General features: G+C 36.2%; 1 protein-coding gene and 1 pseudogene across 5 annotated transcripts in view; one reads left to right on the top strand and one right to left on the bottom strand.

Moving 5' to 3' along the window:
• Positions 1-21,461, top strand: part of TPR (translocated promoter region, nuclear basket protein) — a 68,372-nt gene that overhangs the window by 46,629 nt on the left and 282 nt on the right. For 2 of the 5 annotated variants that reach the window (XM_035722386.1, XM_035722384.1), the window contains 14 exons: positions 572-844; positions 1,582-1,730; positions 2,548-2,631; positions 5,992-6,192; positions 7,012-7,143; positions 7,360-7,450; positions 11,095-11,279; positions 12,451-12,519; positions 12,630-12,724; positions 15,306-15,412; positions 16,391-16,486; positions 16,612-16,768; positions 18,468-18,586; positions 20,885-20,980. In XM_035722386.1, coding sequence (XP_035578279.1) covers positions 572-844; positions 1,582-1,730; positions 2,548-2,631; positions 5,992-6,192; positions 7,012-7,143; positions 7,360-7,450; positions 11,095-11,279; positions 12,451-12,519; positions 12,630-12,724; positions 15,306-15,412; positions 16,391-16,486; positions 16,612-16,768; positions 18,468-18,586; positions 20,885-20,980 — 1,854 coding nt within the window. Of the gene's footprint in view, positions 1-571; positions 845-1,581; positions 1,731-2,547; positions 2,632-5,991; positions 6,193-7,011; positions 7,144-7,359; positions 7,451-11,094; positions 11,280-12,450; positions 12,520-12,629; positions 12,725-15,305; positions 15,413-16,378; positions 16,487-16,611; positions 16,769-18,467; positions 18,587-20,884; positions 20,981-21,461 lie in introns of all 5 variants that reach the window. The other 3 variants (XM_035722385.1, XM_035722383.1, XM_035722382.1) reach the window with 3 other exon arrangements.
• LOC113932924 lies at positions 7,467-10,363 on the bottom strand (annotated as a pseudogene).

Raw genomic sequence — 21,461 nt, 5'->3', positions numbered from 1 at the left:
TCCATTCCCTTCCTTTCTGCGTTGTTTTGTTTTGAAGCTGAAGAAGGAGGAAAATAACACACCTATAAGTATGTAGCATGTTTTTTAAGGCCAACATTTTTACTTTTGGTGGCTAGGAAGATGATATGAAATCCACCTTGGAAAACCATACTAAATCACTGGTTCAATCTGACACCACTTATTCACTGAAACTGTCTTTTTCATTACTTTATCCACTTTGTTCCCCTGGGTAGCTTCTTATTACTGATGCTTAATAAAAATTTATAATTTGTCTTTGAGCTTCCTCGGTTCATTTATCTTATTTGGTTGTAATTTTAATAAAATCGTAGATAGAGTTTTAGATATTTATTTAATTATGCCACCGTACTACAGACTACCATAGCAGTCACGTAGGCATCACCAAAAAATGTATAATACATTACATTTACCCATACTGTTTTTGCTTGGTGGTGGTAAGAGATGTACACAAATAACTATGCAGAACATTACCAGTAGCACAGTAGGGAGGGAAAATCCAGCTTTGCTAAGAATAAAAGACTTAATATATTAAGTATTTGTAATTATTTTTCAGCTATGCAGTCAGAAGGGCCTGTGGAACATGTTCCAGTTTTTGGAAGCACAAGTGGTTCTGTCCGTTCTACTAGTCCTAATATTCAGCCGACTATCCCTCAACCCATTTTAACTGTTCAGCAACAAACACAGGCTACAGCTTTTGTGCAGCCCACCCAACAGAGTCTTCCTCAGATTGAGCCTGCAAATCAAGAGCTGTCCCCCAACATAGTAGAAGTTGTACAGAGTTCGCCAGTTGAGCGGCCTTCTACTTCCACGGCAGTATTTGGCACTGGTAAGCTTGATTTTATTGATTTATTTTTAATTTTTTAATTTTTATTTTTTGGTATGCTTAATTTTAAAATGAAGTTAGAGTAGACCTGTACATTTGTGGTTTCTTGGATTTAAAATACACATTTTGAGTATTCTTTGTACATACTTGTTTTCTAACAGGTGTTAGAAAGGACGAATGGATTCCTAACACTTGATTTCATGTTTACTACTAGATCACTCGTTTTTGTCATTCAGAACTTTCTTCTCCTCCAGTTATTTTGACTGATTTTAAAAGTGATACAACCCCATAACATTATATGTAACTTAATACAGGTCTTGAGAAAAAAGACATGTAAGAGAAGACCATATAAGGATTTTCAAATCTAAACATACAGTATAAATTTTGTTACCATAGGAGTCCTGGGTTTTATAACTATAGAAGGCCTTATGTAAACTTCTCAATTCTGTATCACTACACAGTGAATTGAATGCATTGCTGTAAAAGTTGATGGGGTTTATTAACCACAGGTGAGATTGATACCATAAGACCATTGATTTAGAGCATAGGTTGCCCTTTGTTTATAGATATTAGCAGGAATAAATTATGTTGAACTGTTCAGTTAAATGTTTCCTATGTCTTTCTTTAGTTAAATGGCCAAAATATTTCAAAAATTAACTTCATTTAAAAAAAAATTAACTTTATTTCATTGAGTTCATTATCATCCTCTGATTAAAGATTTAAATTATGTCATTTCAAAGTGTCAGCTACCCCAAGTTCTTCTTTGCCTAAGCGGACACGTGAAGAGGAAGAGGATAGCACCATAGAAGCATCAGACCAAGTCTCTGATGACACAGTGGAAATGCCTCTTCCAAAGAAGCTGAAAAGTGTTACCCCTGTAGGAACTGAGGTAAGATAATCTTGCAGTTAGACAACATGATTAGGTGAATGGACCTGTTGGGGCCAGAATCCATTGCCTAAAAAACTCTTGTTGAACTTACTACAAAGTTTCAACTGACAGCTCAGGTATTGTTGCTGCTGCAAACATTTTTTTCTAATTCTTAGTATATCTTTGATTGAATTATTTGTCATTTCAGTAAAAAACAGTTATGGAGCACCTGGGTGGCTCAGTCGGTTAAGCATCCGACTCTTGATTCAGCTCAGGTCATGATCTCAGGGTCGTGAAATCGAGCCCTGCTTTGGGCTCTGTGCTGAGCGCAGAGCCTGCTGCTCTCCCTCTCTCCCTCTGTCCCTTCTCCCCGACCCCCGTCTCTCTCTCTCTTAAAAAACAACAACAACAACAAAAGAAACGCACAGTTACAAAAACTTAAGTTGTATTCCATTTCAAAGTCAGGTGTTTTTTTAATTCAAAGAATAAAGAGTTTAAGTTTCATGGACATTGTAAACTGTTGTCTGCCATCCTTTTCTCAGATTAACCAAAACTATATTCCTTTATTTTCTTTCATTGAAGCTAAAATTGTATTGAATTTTTACTCTGAAACATTAAGACTACTCAATTAATTTAATTAGCATGTATTAGTGTTTGTAAGTCTTATTTATACTGAAGAGGAATGTGATTTATATCATATAAATGTAAGAACATTTATATTGTACTGCTTCATAAAATTATAGATTTAAGCTTTATTTTATTTGAGAGAATTAGCTGAGCAGGTGATTCTTCATCTAGTGAATTGATCTGGTTAACACACTTGTGTGTTATGATTCAGGAAGAAGTTATGGCAGAAGAAAGTACTGACGGAGAGGTAGAAACTCAAGTGTACAACCAAGATTCTCAAGATTCCATTGGAGAAGTAAGTTTAAACATTTAAAGTAGCAAATTATTGCTTTTAGTGAGTGAAATTGGCTTTGACAAATGAAACATTATTTGGACTTCTTTTTAACTTGATGCTTTTATATTTAATGAAATATTAGAATTACCATTGTTAATTTCTGCTTTGCTTTACTCCTAATTAGTATACTGCCTTATAAATTTTGTTAAAGAAATGTTTCTATGGGGTGCCTGGGTCATTCAGTCGGTTAGGCATCTGACTCTTGATTTCGGCTCAGGGCATGATCCTCAGGGTCATGAGAATTGAGCCCTGGGTCAGACTCTGTGCTCAGCATGGAGTCGGCTTGTCCCTCTCCCTGTGTCTCACACCCCCAACCCCCCCCCACCCCGTGCATGCATGTGCACACACAGTGTCTCTCTAGTAAGTAAATAAATAGAATCTTAAAAAAAAAAAAAAAAAAAATTTTTTTTTTTGTTCATACTTCGCACAGATTTTTGCAAGCAAAAGTTGTCATGGATAAAGATTGTTTATTATTTGGAAGTATGAGTGCTGGCTGAATCTTGAGTTAATCCATAGTGCCCCTTTGGTGGTCCTCTGGTGCTCTCCCCTCTCTTGTTTCTCTTATTGAATTAAAATAACCTATGAAAGGAAATGCATTTGTGTATTTTTTTTCATTTTCTGAACTCTAAGTGAGGCTTCTCCAGAGGCAGCCTCACTAGGGGAAATGTGTAGACTGTGAAGCTACAAACCATTAGGTTCCTTCCTGACTATACCACTTAGAAGCTATGTGACTATGGAAAGTCATTAATTCTCTCTAAGCTTTGGTCTTCTCATCTGTTGGAATAATATAACATGATTTTTAGTATTGTAAAGTACCTAAAATAGTACCTGCCACACATTAGGCACTCAAAATATTATTTACTTTTCTTCCATCTGCTCTGCCATGCTAATTGAGAATTCATAGTATAGTAATATTAATAATTTACTACTAATAAACACAATTCATTACTATGTATGTCAAGTGTTCTAAGAAGTTAGCATTTATTAACAAACTTAATCCTTAACGGCCCTATTGTATGGGTGAAGAAACTGATAGTCAGATTAAGTAACATACCCAAGTTCTGATAGCGTTGGAGCTGGGACTTGAACTCAGGCTGTCTAGTTTCCAGTTATACTCTTCAGCTTGAAAGAGTTTTTGTCTGAATAAATTTTCAGGATCATTTATTCTAAAATTATCTATATAAAATTAAGTAATTATCTCAAGCTAATTAAAAGCAACCATAGATTGCAGGTGAATTTTGGTTTCTTAGATGCATTAATTTTTAATTTTCCCTATTTTCCTTGACTAATAACAGAAAACTAAATGTTAAAGATGAATGCATAATATTCTAAATGATCTCTATTTCATGTATCTTTCAGTGTCATCTCTGAAGAGCGTAGTAACAGTTTTGAAACAATATGTGAATTTCTAAATTATTGCCAGACTTGGTTAACTTATACTAAAATCTTCTGTGCAAAGCTTTTTCTTGAGATTGGCAAAATTGTCTATGACTCAGAAGTACCATTTGGTTTCCAGTCCACTTTTAGCACTATCCTACTGTAACAGTTCGTTTTTCTGATTTTCTGACGATGAAGCAGATGTTCTTTATAAGTGTTTGCTTTTCTTGAAATAAGCATGTCACTTTGAAGCCCATTTTTAATTATATCATGAATTACTCATTTTTTTTCCATTACAGCAAATATAATCTTTATGAATGAGTTCACAAGACATTTTTTCAGGCTTGTATAAAAAGTAGATTGCCACGTGCTTAACTAAAAAGTAGACATTTAATTTTCTTAGAGTAACAAAAGTAAAGTTTTAAATTACAGTTTAGTTCAGTAGCTAACAAGATGGAATTGTGAGGATGAATTAAGCAAAGAATTATTTTTGTTTCTGATGTCTTTAATGTGGTTTGAAGGCTTAGAATAATGAGTTTCTAGGAGGAGAGGTGCCTTTGTAAAATGACAATAATAATAGCTTATTTTGTTTAGGGTGTTTCCTAGACTATTTCTGGTTTGGGGAGTAAACTTTTTTAATAATAGTATTATTAATATTATAATAGTAGTATTCTTTTTTCTGACTTTGTTTGCAACTACACTGTTCACCACATTGGCTGTTGAACACTTCAAATATAGCTAGTCTGAATTGAGATAGCTGTGAGTATAAAATATACATTGGGCTTTAAAGACTTATTACAAATTTTAAAAGGTAGAATTTCTGATTAGTAATTCTTAGTTTGATAACTTATTGAAATATTTTATATATATTAATATCATTAAGCTAATTTTACTTGTTTCCTTTTTTTAATTTTAAGTGACTACTAGAAAAATTAAAATTATGTATGTGACTGACATTGTGGATAACAATATATTTCTCTTGAACCACACTGATCTACAATATCACACTGGTAGTTTTGAATATACATATATTTGTATATGTGCATTTTTTTCTTTTTTAGTGGAATATTAGCCAATGAGGTTTTTAATAATTCTTCTATAGGAAGACAGTAAAGAAACCCAATGATATATTTTCTTTAGCATGTGCTTCAAATTAATTCTCTTTTTTTTTTAAGATTTTTTATTTAGGGAGCCTGGGTGGCTCAGTTGGTTAAGCAACTGCTTTCGGCCCAGGTCATGATCCTGGAGTCCCGGGATCGAGTCCCACATCAGGCTCCCTGCTTGGCGGGGAGTCTGCTTCTCCCTCTGACCCTCTTCCTTCTCGTGCTCTCTATCTCTCATTCTCTCTCTCTCAAATAAATAAGTAAAATCTTAAAAAAAAAAAAAGATTTTTTATTTATTTGTTTTTAGAAAGAGCATGTGAGTGAGGGGAGGGTCGAGGGAGAGGGGGAAGGAATCTCAAGCTGACTCTATGCTGAGTGTGGAGCCCAAGGTGGGGCTTGATGCTGGGTCAGTCTCATGACCCTGAGATTATGACCTGAGCTGAAATCAAGAGTTGACCGCTTAACCAACTGAGCCACCCAGGTGCCTCAAATTAATTCTATCATTCTTTTTTTTTTTATTTTTTTAAAAGACTTTATTTACTTCAGAGAGAGAGCATGAGTGGGGGGAGGGGCAGAGAGAGAGAGAAACAGACCACCTCTGAGCAGGGAGCCCAACGTGGGGCTCAGTCCCAGGACACCGGGACCATGAGCTGAGCCAAAGACACTCAATCGACTGAGCCACCCAGGCACCCTAATGCTGCTTTTAATAACCATATTTTAAAAATAAAATGCTACTAGTCCACAAGTATTTTTTTGTATTAGGTATACAGTATCTTACTGATAGTTTTAGGTATATTTGACATTCTAAATTTTTTAAGTTTTCATTTTTTTACTCTTAAAGGGAGTTACCCAGGGAGATTATACTCCAATGGAAGACAGTGAGGAAACCTCTCAGTCTCTACAAATAGACCTTGGAGCCCTTCAGTCAGATCAGCAGACAACAACTTCATCCCAAGATGGTCAGGGCAAAGGAGATGATGTCATTGTGATTGACAGTGATGATGAAGAAGAGGATGATGATGAAAATGATGGAGAACATGAGGTAAATCATCCATTGTTTGAAACTGCTGAATGAAATGCTCGAATCCTTATGACTGCTAATTCATCAACCAGTAACATCTGCTTCCCTGTCAGTTTAAATAGATTATTTTGCTTTTTTTATCTGAATAGTTCTGAAATTAACATTTTATAATGAAATTGAGCATAGAACAGGTAATGAAAAATCCATCTTTTTTTATTGCTAAGCCCTTTAGGACTTGCTAAATTTGTTAATTAAACTTAATTTTAAATCTTATTGATAAGAGACTGGATTTAATTATAAGCTCTGTCATTTCTGGAGATAAGAAAGTAGGGTATTTATTTTTTTCTTGTATAGTCCCATAATTTTTTTCAAAAATAGTGGAGGTTTTTTGCTAATTGAAGCATATTTTAAGTGAAACTATATTTTATTTTGGGAATTAATCCTATATAGACAACCACTCATTTTAGATCCTTTCATTAATCAATGTTTTTTAAAAGCTCATAGTGTAGTATAATCTCATGATTTGTTTTCTTCAATGCCACCCTTTAAATTTAGAAATAAAGTGGCTTCTGACACCTTATGGACATCTAGGAGCTTTGATCTTTGAACTGATCTCATATGAACAGTTAGAATACAGAACTGATTATTGTTTACTCATTCCAGTAAGCCTCACAATTTTGATATTTGCTGCCACTGAACTAATTCCGTACAACTCTCAGGACAGCTCCTATGTCCTGATCAGTGGTGTGTCATTGAAATGTTTAAATATGCTATCAAGAAGTGCAGAATATGTGTGCTGCACCTTAGATCTTTGTTTTTACTTGGGCACTTGTCTACTAGGATTATGAGGAAGATGAGGAAGATGATGACGATGATGAAGATGACACAGGGATGGGAGATGAGGGTGAGGACAGTAACGAAGGCACTGGTAGCGCCGATGGCAATGATGGATATGAAGCTGATGATGCTGAGGTAACTGGCTAGAATTTTGACCATCCACTTTCTTCAAGAACTTGCTAGAAAACATACTGTTTTCCAAGGATATTCACAGGCCTGTATTCTCAGAATACTGAAACTTTTTATACCATTGGGGTTTTTTGTTTGTTGTTACTGTGATTTAGTTTGGTTATTATGTTTTAAGATAATTGTTTGGTTTATTTGCTCTTAGTCATCATATTTTGTTTATAGGGTGGTGATGGGACTGATCCAGGTACAGAAACAGAAGAAAGTATGGGTGGAGGTGAAAGTAATCAGAGAGCTGCTGATTCTCAAAACAATGGTGAGACCTTCCTTCCTCTCTTTTTAATTCAGTACTTTTAGTAATATCTTCTAAACTAGGATTGCATTTAATTATCATGTAGGAAATAAAACTTTAGTGAATTGGCAAGCAGGAGATTGGCTTCTTTCTAGCTTTGTTACTATTCTCTTATAAAGTCTACTATATTTATCACTCTAAAGTCATACTGTCTTTTCTAATACACCAGGCTTCTTTAAGATTCCAGCATTCTGAAATCTGTAAAGTATTACAAATACAATGTGTTGCTGCTATTTTTATTAAGTGGAAAAGTTAAATCAGGGACCTCTAACAGCAGTCTTAGCAGTTCACAGCCACAAGAGGTTGTCTAAATCAAGCCCCACATTTGAAGGTTTGTGGGTATTGGAGCTTTACTGGTTGACTGGTTTTCCATTGAATAAAAGATATTTTGGTCATTCTGGCATACTTTTTGTTAAATATTTGAAAAGCTGAGTCCAGACCTCACTGAAATGAAGGTATTAAAGGATTATGGAAATATAGAAAATAATTTTATTTTAGAATCCTTTTTAAATGCGTTTTAAGGAATTGGTGATCATCTGATATATTATTCTGATTTTACAGATAATACTGAGCGAAAATCGTAAATGGTAATATAGTAAAACCTTATGTAGTTAGACTATTGGGAAAACAGTGTGTCTGAGTTTCCATATAAGCCTGTGTATTTAAAAATGCAATATATATGCTCATTTGAATTAAGATAAAGCAAGGGCATAAGCAACCTTTCAACTTTTAGATTTTTTTTTTATAAGCAATATGAATTTATTTTTTTGGAAACAAAACCCCCCAAATAATGCCTGAATCCAAAAGGTACATAAAAATGGCCAAAAATATTTTAAAATAATAGATTTGAAGATCATTTGTAGCTTTTTCCTCATAACATGAATGCTTTCATCAGGACAGTAAATTATAAACCATATCAAATCATGTTATGACAGATGATCAGTCTGGTTGCATTTGTACTATTCCTGGGAAAGTAATCGTGTTGAAGCTGTTTCTCCCAGCTATTTGGTCAGTTGGTCCAGGAAAGGGCAGTCCTGGAGTCAGCAGGTGGGGAGCTGGGCCTTGCCTGTCTTGTCACTGCTCGTTCTGCTGGCCCTTTGTGACAGAAGCAGACACAGAACCCTGGCCCTTGTTGACATCACTGATGCACACCCACTGCCCATCAACGGACTCCTTCCACAGGGTCACCTTACTGTCTCTGCCTGAGACAGCCAGGATGTTGGCTGTGATGGACCAGCTCACATGCCACACAACATCATTGAACTTGTGCAATAGTTTGGGTGACCACGTATTGCCTGAGGTGTCATCACAAGTCCAGATGAACACAAACCGCCTTGGGAGCAACTGGCGATGGTGCTGGTGGGCAGGCCGATGGAGGGGGCCCAGGCCACATCTCGAACCCGGTCACTGTGCGCTTCTAGCTTCTGTTCCTCCTTCCACTGGCCGTCCTCCTCCTCCTTCCACAGTTTGATGAGGTTGTCACAGACGCCCAATGCAAACTTCTTGATGTAGTTGGGCTTCTGCCCCGATGGCTGGTCTATGAGGCTTCCAGGTACAATAGCAGGGGCCCAACTGACAGCATTGCAGCCAATAGTGTGAGCATTGTTGATCTTCTTCACTTCCCATTGGCCCTGTCCGTTGTGTGTCAGCAGGAAGATGGCCCCATCCGAGCTCCCACAGGCCAGTATTAGGCCATAGTCATGGGGGGCCCAGCACACAGAGTTTACTGAGGAATTGTGTCCTATGTGCTCGTGCGTCTTCTCCCGGGTGCCATTCTCCTCCTTCCAGGTAATGACTTTCCAGTCATAGAAGCAGGATGCCAGGATGTTGCCATACATGGGGTGGGCCCAGGCCACTTGCCACACAGGACCCTCATGACCCCTGAGGTCGGCAATGAGGATCTGTCCTCCATTTCACACATTGAAGATTTTGGCAGAGCTGTCTGATGAACAGGTTGCTAGGCAGGTGCCATAATAGTCCGTCTGGGCATTGTGAATCATGTCCTCATGGGAGGTGTCCACAGGTCCCCCTAACCCACTGACACCATGGCTGCGATGGCAGCAGCTCCCAGTCCTGGATGCAGCAGCTCCGGCGGCAGCCCCCTCAACTTTTAAATTTTTTAAGAAAAAATAATAATCCATATACTAAAAAATAGTACTACCTCCTAAGGGACATAAGGAGAGAGATTAATGATACTTTGGTCCATAATGTACATTTTATAACACATTTTGTAGATTTAAGAAACATCTTGTGTGTGTCATATAGTTGGGATACAGGAGAAAGTATTTTTTGCCTCTTTAGGGCTAATGTTCATAGCCATTTTTCCCAGATACAAAGTATACAATAGATGCTCATTGGAGACTTTGTTTTTTACAGTCAAGCAAAAATAGGCCTAGTGATCTGGATATAATTAAGTTAGCGGATAGATTTGGTATATTGCCAGAAAATTACAAAAAGAATGCTTTTCCTGAGCAACTGTACTTGTATTAAATTACAGTTGACCCTTGAGCAGTGCCAGGGTTAGGGATGTCAAACCCCCTGCATAGTCAAAAATTTACATAAAACTTTTGACTTCCCAAAAACTTGACTACTAATAGCCAACTATTGACCCAGAAGCCTTACTGATACCATAAAACAGTCGATTAACATGTTTTTGTAGTGTATTGTACTGTAATTTTACAATAAAGGAAGCTAGAGAAAAGAAAATATTATTAAGACAATCATAAGGAGGAAAAAATACATTTATAGTGCTACATTGTAAAAAATCTCCTGAAAGTGAACCTGTGCTGTTCAAAACTTACAACAAGCTTATCAGTTTAGGTACCAGTTAATATCTAATCTGAGAGGGGGTGCCTGGCTGGCTCATTCAGTAGAGCACGTGACTCTTGATCTCCAAGTCTTGAATTTAAGCCCTGTGTTGGGCGTAGAGTTTGCTTAAAAAAAAAAAAAAAAAAAAGGATGCCTGGGTGGCTCAGTTGGTTAAGCGACTGCCTTCAGCTTAGGTCATGATCCTGGAGTCCCAGGATCGAGTCCCGCATTGGGCTCCCTGCTCAGCGGAGAGTCTGCTTCTCCCTCTGACCCTCCCCCCTCTCATGCTCTATCTCATTCTCTCTCTCAAATACATAAATAAATAAATAAATAAGTAATCTAAAAAAAAAAAAGGTCACATAGCTATTAAATGTTATAGCTAGAATCCGATTCCAGAACTCAGACTTTTTTTTCCCCAGACCTCAGACTTGTAAAACCGCTAAATTCTGATAGCCTACTTTCACAGGGAGAGACAGCTTCTGTTGTTTCTACCATGTATGTAGAAGACCTAGACAGGTGAAGAACCATTGAAATTCAAAGTTTAAGAAATCCGAAATATAAAAGTATCTTTTAGTTGGTTCCATTAACCAACCTAAGAAATAGACTCAAAGAGGTTAGGGGACTTGTCTTAGGCCACACAGCTGATAATCGCACTCCCATTCTCCACACCTCACTTCTTTCCTTCTGAAAGTATTGGTGAGGTGAACATTCCTAGTGGTGAGATTTATACCTCTAGGAAATTGTCCCAGTTATTCTCTGGTAAATTTAATAGTTAAAAATCAGCTTTTCTTTTCCTATAGGTGAAGGTAGTACAGCTACTGCAGAGTCCTCTTTCTCCCAGGACATTTCTAGAGAACAGCAGCCATCATCAGCATCTGAAAGACAGACTCCTCGAGCGCCTCAGTCTCCAAGACGCCCCCCACACCCTCTTCCCCCACGACTGACCATTCATGCTCCACCTCAAGAATTGGGACCACCTGTTCAGGTAGTAAAAGTACTGGTCAGTCTGAAAACTCTTGGCTTTATCTCTCCTTCTCTCCATTAGATACTACTTTTTCCAGAAATTAAGTGAACTTTTTAATGTTTTAGCCTATTTTTATAAAGTTTTTTGAACTGAAATGAATCTCTTTCTTTTCCTTGAAATATGGCAGTAGTTTACTTCATAAATAAAGTGAACTTTGGAAAGGCAAGGCTTACTAAAAGTTGTGTATAAATTGAAATGGTTACAATTCTAGCAAATAAAGATCACTTTTTCTACAGATTAAAAAAAAGTGTCTTGGATTTTAATTAAAGTAAATTTTATTTTAGCAGCTAACCACCACCACCACCATGTATTTTAAAGGTTTCCTTCTCTAAGGTGCATCTGTGTGTGGTGGTGTTGGTTTTTTTTTTTTTTTTTCAAGAAGAAATTTCTGTTCTGCTTAAGAGACTTTTTTTTCAATAATACATCTTAATTTCCACTTTTATAATTAATGAAAGGATGCATGACCCTTAACATGTAGCACTCTTTGTAATAGAGTTGGACATCTCTTAATCAGAAACTCTTGCAGAGCAGGAAAACATCAAATGCTCTTAGTAATCTAGCTTGAGTCTTACCCTATAATATAGTGTACTGAAAGCTGCCAAGTGAGATTCTACTAAAAATACAACAGATGAAAATAACCTCATTCTATAAAAATATAAAGTCTTAATGGATTCTGCAAAATACATCAAATCTACCAATTTAGAATTGTCTAAATTGGGAAACAATTTATATGAAGACATATTGCTGTTTGAACTCCAAAAGAGAATTAAGCTTTAAGATCCAAAGGCATACTTACTAATGTTTTAGGTTAAGGAAATAGAAACTACATTAGTTACATACAAATAAAATAGGATCAGAGATTGGTTTTAAATATTGGTTAATATTTTATCTATTGGTTAATAAAATATTTGCTGGTTAATATAATCTATACAATTAAAAATTTATCACTATTTAAAATGGAATTTTTTAGTGCAATATGGCAAATTTTCCTGAGAAGATATCCTGATGGTTGTATTATCTGCTAACATTTCAGTTATCTTGTTACCATTGTAATAAGCTATATCTATTGGTACTTAGTTCTTGTTTGATTGCCTGATTCTTGAAAACAAATGTAATTCCTTTCTTGACACAGAGAATTCAGATGACTCGGAGGCAGTCTGTTGGACGGGGGCTTCAGTTGACTCCAGGAATCGGTGGCATGGTAACTATCTACCCATTATGTAGAAGTGACTCATTTGTTCAGCAAATATGTATATAGTCCATATGTATGTTTCTGTCATACCTGTTTATTCCCCATTTTCTTTGTTTTAGCAGCAGCATTTTTTTGATGATGAGGATAGAACAGTTCCAAGTACTCCAACTCTTGTGGTGCCACATCGTACTGATGGATTTGCTGAAGCAATTCAGTAAGTTAATGAAAGAGAAACTTATTTTGTGACTAATCATTTTCTTCCTCTTTCCCTGTCAGTTTGTTTACATTTGGTGGATTCATTACTTGTTGAGTCCTCTGTTATGTACTAAGCACTTGTGATAGGGTTGAGGATATAGTTTGGGGAAAATTATATAAAGGTGAATGAAGGGGGTGGCGCCTGGGTGGCTTAGTGCGTTAAATGTCCAACTCTTGTTGGTTATGATCTCAGGGTCGTGAGATCGAGCCCCGTGTCAGGCTCCAAGCTCAGCATGGAGCCTCCTTAAGATTCTCTCTCCCTCTCCTTCTGCCCCTCCACCTTTCCCCTTCCCCCCCCAAATCACACACTGTGCACTCTTTCTCTCTCTTAAAAAAAGTGAATGAAATATATGAAATATAGTTGCTTCCATCAGGAATTTGAGATCTTAAAGGCAAAATAACGATGGTGAAGAACACAGACTGGGTGGCTTAGTCGGTTGAGTGTCTGCCTTCAGCTCAGGTCGAGCCCCACATTGGGCTCCCTGGCTAGTCTGCTTCTCCCTCTGCCCCTCCCCCCATGCTTGCACTCTCTCTCTCTCTCTCTCTCTCTCTCTCTCTCTCTATCTTAAATAAATAGTCTTTAAAAAGAAAGAAATACAAAGACTTCAGAGTCAGAATGCCCAGGTTTGAAATCTAGCTGTACTGCTTACTAGTATTTCAGGTTATTTAGGTTCTCTATTCCTGAGTATCCTCATTTTACTAATGGGAATAGTAAAATAATTCCTACCATATAAGTTGTGAGAATTAAGTGAACTGAATTTATGCTAACGTGTTTAGAATATTGCCTGGCACATAGTAAATGCTTGCAGATGTTAAAGTGTTGGTAATGACAGTGATCGTGATGGGATGGTATTATTTCGAAAGCCAAGTATATGAGGAACTAATTGTCACCTAAACAATCTAGAAGAATAAAAGCATAAGCAGTAGGCTTAATACAAAAGAAGTGATTTATTCCAGCAGTTAGGGGGAAAGAATCTGAGACAGCTTAATGGAGACAGCATTGAATTGAGTCTTGGAAAAGAACACCTGACACTTAACATTTCTATGAATCAGTTTATTTGATCTTTCTAGCTATGAGAGAAGACACCATTATTGTTCCTATTTTACAGATAAGGAAGCACAGAGATGTTAACATATTTGTCAACATCAGACAGCCAGAAAGTGGCAGTTTTTGGTTTCTAAACAGTCTGGCTCTAGAACCTATGTTAACTTGTGCTATACCACTACTCTTAAAGGACAAAAAAGATTTCCGTGTGAAGTATACATTTAATTGTGGCTGAAGTATTAGCTGCATAGCAGGATGTAATTGAATATCAGAATGAAAAAGTTTCCACAAACTTGGAAAAACATTGATTGTTCTGTAGCATGTGGTAAGATATAGCCAGCAGTCAAAACCTTTTTTTTAAGATTATTTATTGATTAATTGATTTGAGAGAGAGAGAGAGAGAGCACTTGCATGTGCGCATGTAGAAGCAGGGGGAGCAGGGAAAGGGCAGAGGAGAAGGGAGAAGAACAAGCAGACTCCATGCTGAGAACAGAGCCTGAGGCAAAGCTCAATCCCACGACCCTGAGGTCACGACCTGAGCCAAAACCAAGAGGCTGACACTCAACTGACAGCCACCCAGGCGCCCCTATCAAGACCTGTTTTAAACTTGTGCAGTTAACCATAACTCATCTTGATTAACACAGTTTTATAAGCCAACTAATCACTGTCTGTGCCTCCCTTCTGGAAGTCAACCTGTCAGAAACAGACTCCAATAAACAGGTTCTGAATGACAGCCAGTCAACAGATTCTTGCATAGCTCAGAATGTAAGATTCTTCTGTAGTAGAGTAATTGTATGAAAATAAATTTTAAAATCCACCCGAAAGAGAATGTCCTTAACTAAAGTAATAATGTTGATGTGGAAAAGAAAATGAAGAGTTTTATAGACATAAAATCTGTAAACATCAATGGCTGGCTAGTGAAGGAAGGTAGGGTCAGGAGTGGGCAAAGAGAGATAATGCTGTTTTATATCCTGGAAGATGGATGATAGTGTTACTAGAACAAGGGGAAAACAAGTGTTTAGCCATCTAATACTAGAATTGTTCTAGACCTTGGGAGCCATCTTAGTGAGCTCTTTCAGATAGGAAATGGGCTAGAGGTGACTTGATTTATCTGACTCAGCAGTAAAAACTAAGACAAAATTTTGTCTTGTGACTTCATTCTCTTATTTTGTTACATCTCATTTTAGATTTGTGTTGTTTTTAGTGTATTTGCATGGAGATAGATATCCAGCATATTCAGGAAATGTGAGGCATAGTTCAGGAGACCTGAAAGTTACATGTAAATTGTGTATGTATGAGTCATGTATAATATTAAATTCATTCACAGCTGATATTTTGAGAATATTATTATAAGGATTTCTGTATCAACTTAACTTCCAATCTGGTTTTTTTCTTGCTTTGTGATTATTCTTCCTTCTCCTGTATTGTTTTCCATCATTGTGGTTTAAACAAGGTAACTTTAAAATTTATCTTAAGTTCATTTTTGTCTGTTTAGTTCCCCACAGGTTGCTGGTGTTCCTAGATTCCGGTTTGGGCCGCCTGAAGATATGCCACAAACAAGTTCAAGTCACTCTGATCTTGGCCAGCTTGCTTCTCAAGGAGGTAAATAGATAAATAAATGCTTAGATCTCCTGGGTTCACACATGTTCAGTAATAAGCTATTCTGATGTGATTTTTTTTTAAGTGAGCAAATACAAATATTTTTAAGTTGATATCTAATTCCTGTGCAAATTTATGGGAAAAGCTATGTTAAACATTGCTTTACATATAAATCTTAACCTTTATGTTTAGTTTGATAACATTCCTAGTAAATAAACTAGTTAGATACTTTCCACTAACATTAAAATTAAGAAAGATAAAATATTTAAAGTATGTGGAATAAAATGACCCCTAAATTAAGTAATAGTAGTTGGTTGTTGAACATGAATTGTGCTCTTTGTGGAATTAATTACCTTTTAATCCCCAGTCAGCATCCATATAACTAAGTTTGTGAGAGGCTGTATGACATTTTGTGAGTAAGGAAAGCATACTACTTTTATAATAAGCTCAAAATAAAAGATTAATCTGCAGCCCTCATATAAGTCATATAATATACCTTTTATATAAATTTAAATTTTTATATGATGTTTTATTTTATAGGACAGTTTAGGCTTGCAAGACAGATCTAGGCTTAAATTGGAATGCTACCATTTACTAGCTTTGTAACTTTGGGAAAATTAACCCCGTAGAAATTCTATTTCTTTAGCAAAAAGGGGAAGAGTAATATCTTGTAGTTTTGGTGAGTAGATTCTACCATAGTACCTGGTTCATAGTTGGGTACTCAATAAAGTTGGCTTATATCAAACCATAAGAGCAGCATTTTAGTTATTTTTTCAGAGGATACTGAATGTTTGTGAACTTAAAGTATGTGTTTCAATTATATTTATATTTTTGAACAATTGATTTTTGCCTGATGGGCTAATTAGTGGGCTTCAGCAAAGTTGTGTATCTCTACTGATTCATGTTTTTCTTTCAGATACCTGGCATATTGACAGTTCTGTGTTCTTTCCATCATCCATTAATATTTAGAATTGTCTTTAGGTTTAGGAATGTATGAAACACCCCTCTTCCTAGCTCATGAAGAAGAGTCAGGTGGCCGAAGTGTTCCCACTACCCCTCTACAAGTAGCAGCCCCGGGTAGGTATCACAGGCAGACTAATAGATTATGTGCTTTATTGGTAAAATGGAAAACTGTGTGACATCTTCTGGCTAAAAATTAGGTAAACCACCAAGTTAAAGTTTTCATTTCTTTTATTTTGAAGTGACCGTGTTTACTGAGAGTACCACCTCTGATGCTTCAGAGCATGCCTCTCAATCTGTTCCAATGGTAACAACATCCACTGGCACTTTATCCACAACAAATGAAACAGCAGCAGGTGATGATGGAGATGAAGTATTTGTGGAGGCAGAATCTGAAGGGTAAATATTTACTTTATAATTTCTGCTTGCTTTAGACTTTTACACTTGTTTTCCTTTAGCCAGGAAATAGTTTGTTGAGCTGTATTTTTAGTAGCATCCCATTACAAAAATAAAACAAGCCATACATTTTGGAAGACTAACTTTTGCACATAGTAATATATCTTAGAATTTGGATATTATTATAGCAGACAAGTAATTTCTTAAATGTTTATCTCCCTGAAAATTATATGATGTATTCTAGAAAAATGATTTATTTAAAATTACTGATAGCTTTCAATTCATGTAGTTGCTTGAACTTTCCCTAAGAAAGAAGTCATTCTGTGGAAATTAGGAAATGACTCACTTTCCATTTTGTAGTGGGCTCTCAAGTGAACTTCATTTATTCTTTATGTGCATTTAGAACTTGATGTCTGAAATACTGACTTCTTAAAAATTAGAAATTTTGTAGCAGTTTTTAAGACCTAGCTACATTTTAACACATCAGTTATAAACAAAGTTTAACAAAAGAAATATGACACAGCATCTGGATTTTTTTTTTTTTTATGTCAAAGGAGTAATTTAATGCAAAGAACCCCTGGACAGTGGTCTTGGAGAAGTGTTTAGCTTTCAAGGCAGAACCTAATTCTTTACAAAATAAAAAAGTTGGACTACTTCAAAGAAGCATAGCTAGAAGTAGAACACAGATTTCCTAGGTGGAGCTCAAAGATTTTGTTGTATTGAGCAATATTTTCTTAGTGTAATTAGAGACCAATTCTAGTATATGAGGAAAAAAGCAAGCCTACTATTATGCTCTAACACAGTGCTGCTTAATTTGGGGGAGATAACAGATCCTGCTGAGAATACTAGCTGCCATTAATTTCATATCATGTATGCAAGTTACTTTAGATATGTCATTTCTAACCCACACAAAATCTCTACTATTTTCTCCATTTTACAGTGAGAAAGCTGAGACTCAGAACATGTTAAAGTAACTTGCTTAGGCCACTGGTAACTGGCTTAGACTGGATTTGACCTGTGACTTGAGCCCCATGCACTTTACCCTTCACTAGTACTTCTCTACTTGGGCAGGTAGTCATGAGAGAGATCTTTCAGATACATTGTTACTAATGACTGCACTGAAGTTTGCAGATGATAAAACTGGAGCAGATTCAACTTATTTTTGGGCTGTTTTCTCCCTTAATTGTGTTTTGATGTGCTTTATTGAATGGGAGAGAGAGTGTTGGAGTTACAGCCATTGAGCCAGGGAATTCACGTACCCGCAGCGTGTCTCATCTGGGCTAGAGCTCATGGTGAGTTAGTGGTACATTGTTTAGTTGGGACTTGTGAATTATTTTAGTACTCTGCCTTCCTAGAAAAGTGTTTTGAGATTTCAAAATCTGTATAGTATATCTCTTACAAATGTTTTCAAGAATGTGAACATCCTTTGCAGAAAAGAAAAAAAAATAACAGAGGGGAAATAAAAACTAAAGTTGGAACATGTGAGAAGAGGAATAAGGAAAAAGCAACTTGAGCTGTCTTTCCCCCAGCTCCTTTAAAAAAAATACACAGTTACCAATATCAAGAGTCTACAGTTTTGAGTTAGAGGGAAGTGCGGGGTTATTGAAGTGATAAACTATGTCAGAAAGAGTTTGGGAACAATTTAGGATACCTCAAGGACCAGTTTTGCATTTTCTTATCAATTTTTGTTTTCCTTTCTTAGTATTAGTTCAGAAGCAGGCCTAGAAATTGATAGCCAGCAGGAAGAGGAACCTGTTCAGGCATCTGATGAGTCAGATCTTCCTTCTACCAGCCAGGATCCTCCATCCAGCTCTTCTGTAGGTAAGTTCCTGCTCTTGAGTACAACACAACTGATACACCAAACTTGTTTGCAAAAGATGATTTTATTGTAACAAATAAATCATTATTTTTCCCCCTTAATTAAAAATGGTTTATTTAAAAGGGAAATTGTATTTTATTAAAGGAAATGTAGTTTTAAGACTAGAGGTGCCACAGGGCTGTGAGGGATGGGTCACTGGGAGCGCTGCTAAGGATCGGTACTTCAGTCTCCTGCCTCTTTAAACCAAAGGAGCTTCTTGTTACTTGTTCTACATATTAAGATTCTTACATGTGATTTGATTTGGAGAGTTGAAAGGTAGGAGGTCTGTTACTCAAAAAATACTTGAAATTTACTGATGTAAACAGTTTCAAAGTTTGGCTTTCAAGTCTTTGAAGTTATTTTATGTATTTCTCCTGCAATAAAAATTATTTCTGTGGTACTTACAAAAAAATAATTAACATTTATTGAGCACTTACTGTGTGTCAGATAGCATTCTAAGCCCTTTACATATATTACCTTACTTAATTCTCACATCAACCCAATGTGGTAATCACCCATATGGAAACTGAGTCACAGAAATGTTGAATAACTTTTCCAAAGTACATAACTAATAAATAATGGGCAGGCCAGGGTACAGACTCAAGAAGTTTGGCTTCAGAGACTCCACTCTTAAACAACACACTATACTAACTTATCTGTCTCAAAATGTTTAGGTAGGGAATTACTTTTATTAAAATTGAAGAAATACAGTACCCAGTCATCCACAAAGATTATTTTTATTTTGAATTGTTTATAGCAGTAATTCTCAAATTCTGCCATGGAACCTTCACATTCTATGGAAGACCTGCTCGGTTATCTTTTTTCAGTCATGGGACTGCTATCTCAAGATCTCTCCTGCCTATCTGCTTTTCCCTGACACAGCAGCCTGTAAGCCAACATCCCTAGGTTCAGATCCCACATCTACCTTGGAACAGCTAGTAACTTTAAATGTCTGCACAAATATTTTATTATGAAATCTGGATAATCATAACTAATCTTGCAGTCAAGATTAGAAATAATTATGTAAATTACATAACTTAATGCATAACACTCAGCAAGACTCAAAAATTATCATTATCATAGTTATTAATAATACAGTTGCTGAAGAGCTCTTCTCCCGTTTATATTTCTGATATCCTATGAAAATGATCTTTGACAGGAGAATGGGCACTTTTATCTTATCAGGGCTTGCACAAGAAAATACGGTTTTTGTTCCCTTTTACAATATACTATAAAATTAGGGTGTCTTTAAGTTTATTTGGTAATGTAAAACAGTAAGCCTCCTCATCTGAGCAGTTTATTTGGTCAGTAAATATTTGAGTGCCTACCATGTGCCAGGCGATTTGATAGAAAGCATTACTAAGAAAATGACTTTTAAGTAAAGACCTGGAAAGGGCAAGGGAGCAAAGCTGTGCAGTTTTGGGGGGAAGGAGTGTTCCAGATGAGATCTATAAGGCAGCAGTGTGGCATATTCAAGATCAGCAAAGGGGCCAGTATGGTTAGAGCACCGTAAGGCCAGAGGGAGGCTAGCAGGAGGTAGGAGGGTAGGGAAGAGAAGCCCAGTAGATCATTGTAATTGCTTTGGCTTTTGTGGATTTAGGAAGCTTTTAGAGGGCTTCCAACAGAGTGGTGATAAGTTCTGACTTAAAGATTTAACAGTATCAGTTTGGTTGCTCTGTAAACAAGAGACTGAAAATGTGTAATGGGCAGAAACGAGAAATTTCAGAGGATATTGTAAATTCAAGGTAAAGACAAGGATGTTTCAGACAGAATGGTAGAGTGAAGTTTGTGAGAAGAGGTCAGATTTGGGGATATGTATTTAAATTCGAGCTGGCAGGATTTGCTAATGATTGAATTTGGGGTGTCTGGAAAAGAGGATTCAGATTTGACTCACATTGTATGTCGGGATCTGTTGTTTCCTGAGGGAGCTGATACGTGGTTTTTTATTGTAGTCCCCACCCCCTAGCACAGTGATACATGGATAGGCACCAAGTGAATATATATTTTATGAGTGGAGTGAGTGAGTGAAAAAGAACCGTGCACTTTTTTTAATAAGAAAATTTTTTTTTACTTCCTACCCTTTTTTTGTTTGTTAAATGTCCCTTGTTAAAAATCAAACCACTTTTAAATATTGAAAGCAAATGGACACCTCTGCATTTTATCCATGCATCATTTAGTGACTAGATTTTACCATTATAAATGCTTTTCTTATTTTTTAATTTGCTTTCTTATATTTTAATGTTTGGGGTTTTTTTCCTTAGATACTAGCAGTAGTCAACCAAAGCCTTTCAGACGAGTAAGACTTCAGACAACATTGAGACAAGGTGTCCGTGGTCGTCAGTTTAACAGACAGAGAGGTAAATTTCTGACATATTGATTACATGATAGGATGTAGGATAGTAATAAATGGAACAAGTTTTCTAATTCTTAAGCTTCTAACTTGTATCTAGTTATTTTTAATGTTCCTAGGATTGATTAAATAATTACACATTGAGCATGTAATGTTTACTAATCTGTAAGCTTCTTGTAGAAGGATTTGTAAACTATAGGTATATAATGAATATGTGCTTATATTTCATATGTATTCATTTCTTCCTTGAATTCAAAATTAGATTTGAGGAAGCCAAAGTGTTACAGTACTAGATAGTCATTTGTTACATCTCTTCCTGTTGTTATACTTTTTACACAACAGAATCAAGCTTTGTGACTTTAGTTAAAAAAATTAAGAATTTTAATATCTGTGTTTTCTAATGTAACCCTTAGAGATTGTATTCATGCCATGAAAACATTAATCTAATTGTAATAATTTTCAACTGAAGATGTGTGAAATGTCTAACA

This window comes from Zalophus californianus, chromosome 10, assembly GCF_009762305.2.
Source record: "Zalophus californianus isolate mZalCal1 chromosome 10, mZalCal1.pri.v2, whole genome shotgun sequence".
NCBI classification, from domain to species: domain Eukaryota; kingdom Metazoa; phylum Chordata; class Mammalia; order Carnivora; family Otariidae; genus Zalophus; species Zalophus californianus.
The sequence above is the reverse complement of the archived record's forward strand: the minus strand, read 5'-3'. Positions and strand labels throughout refer to the sequence as shown.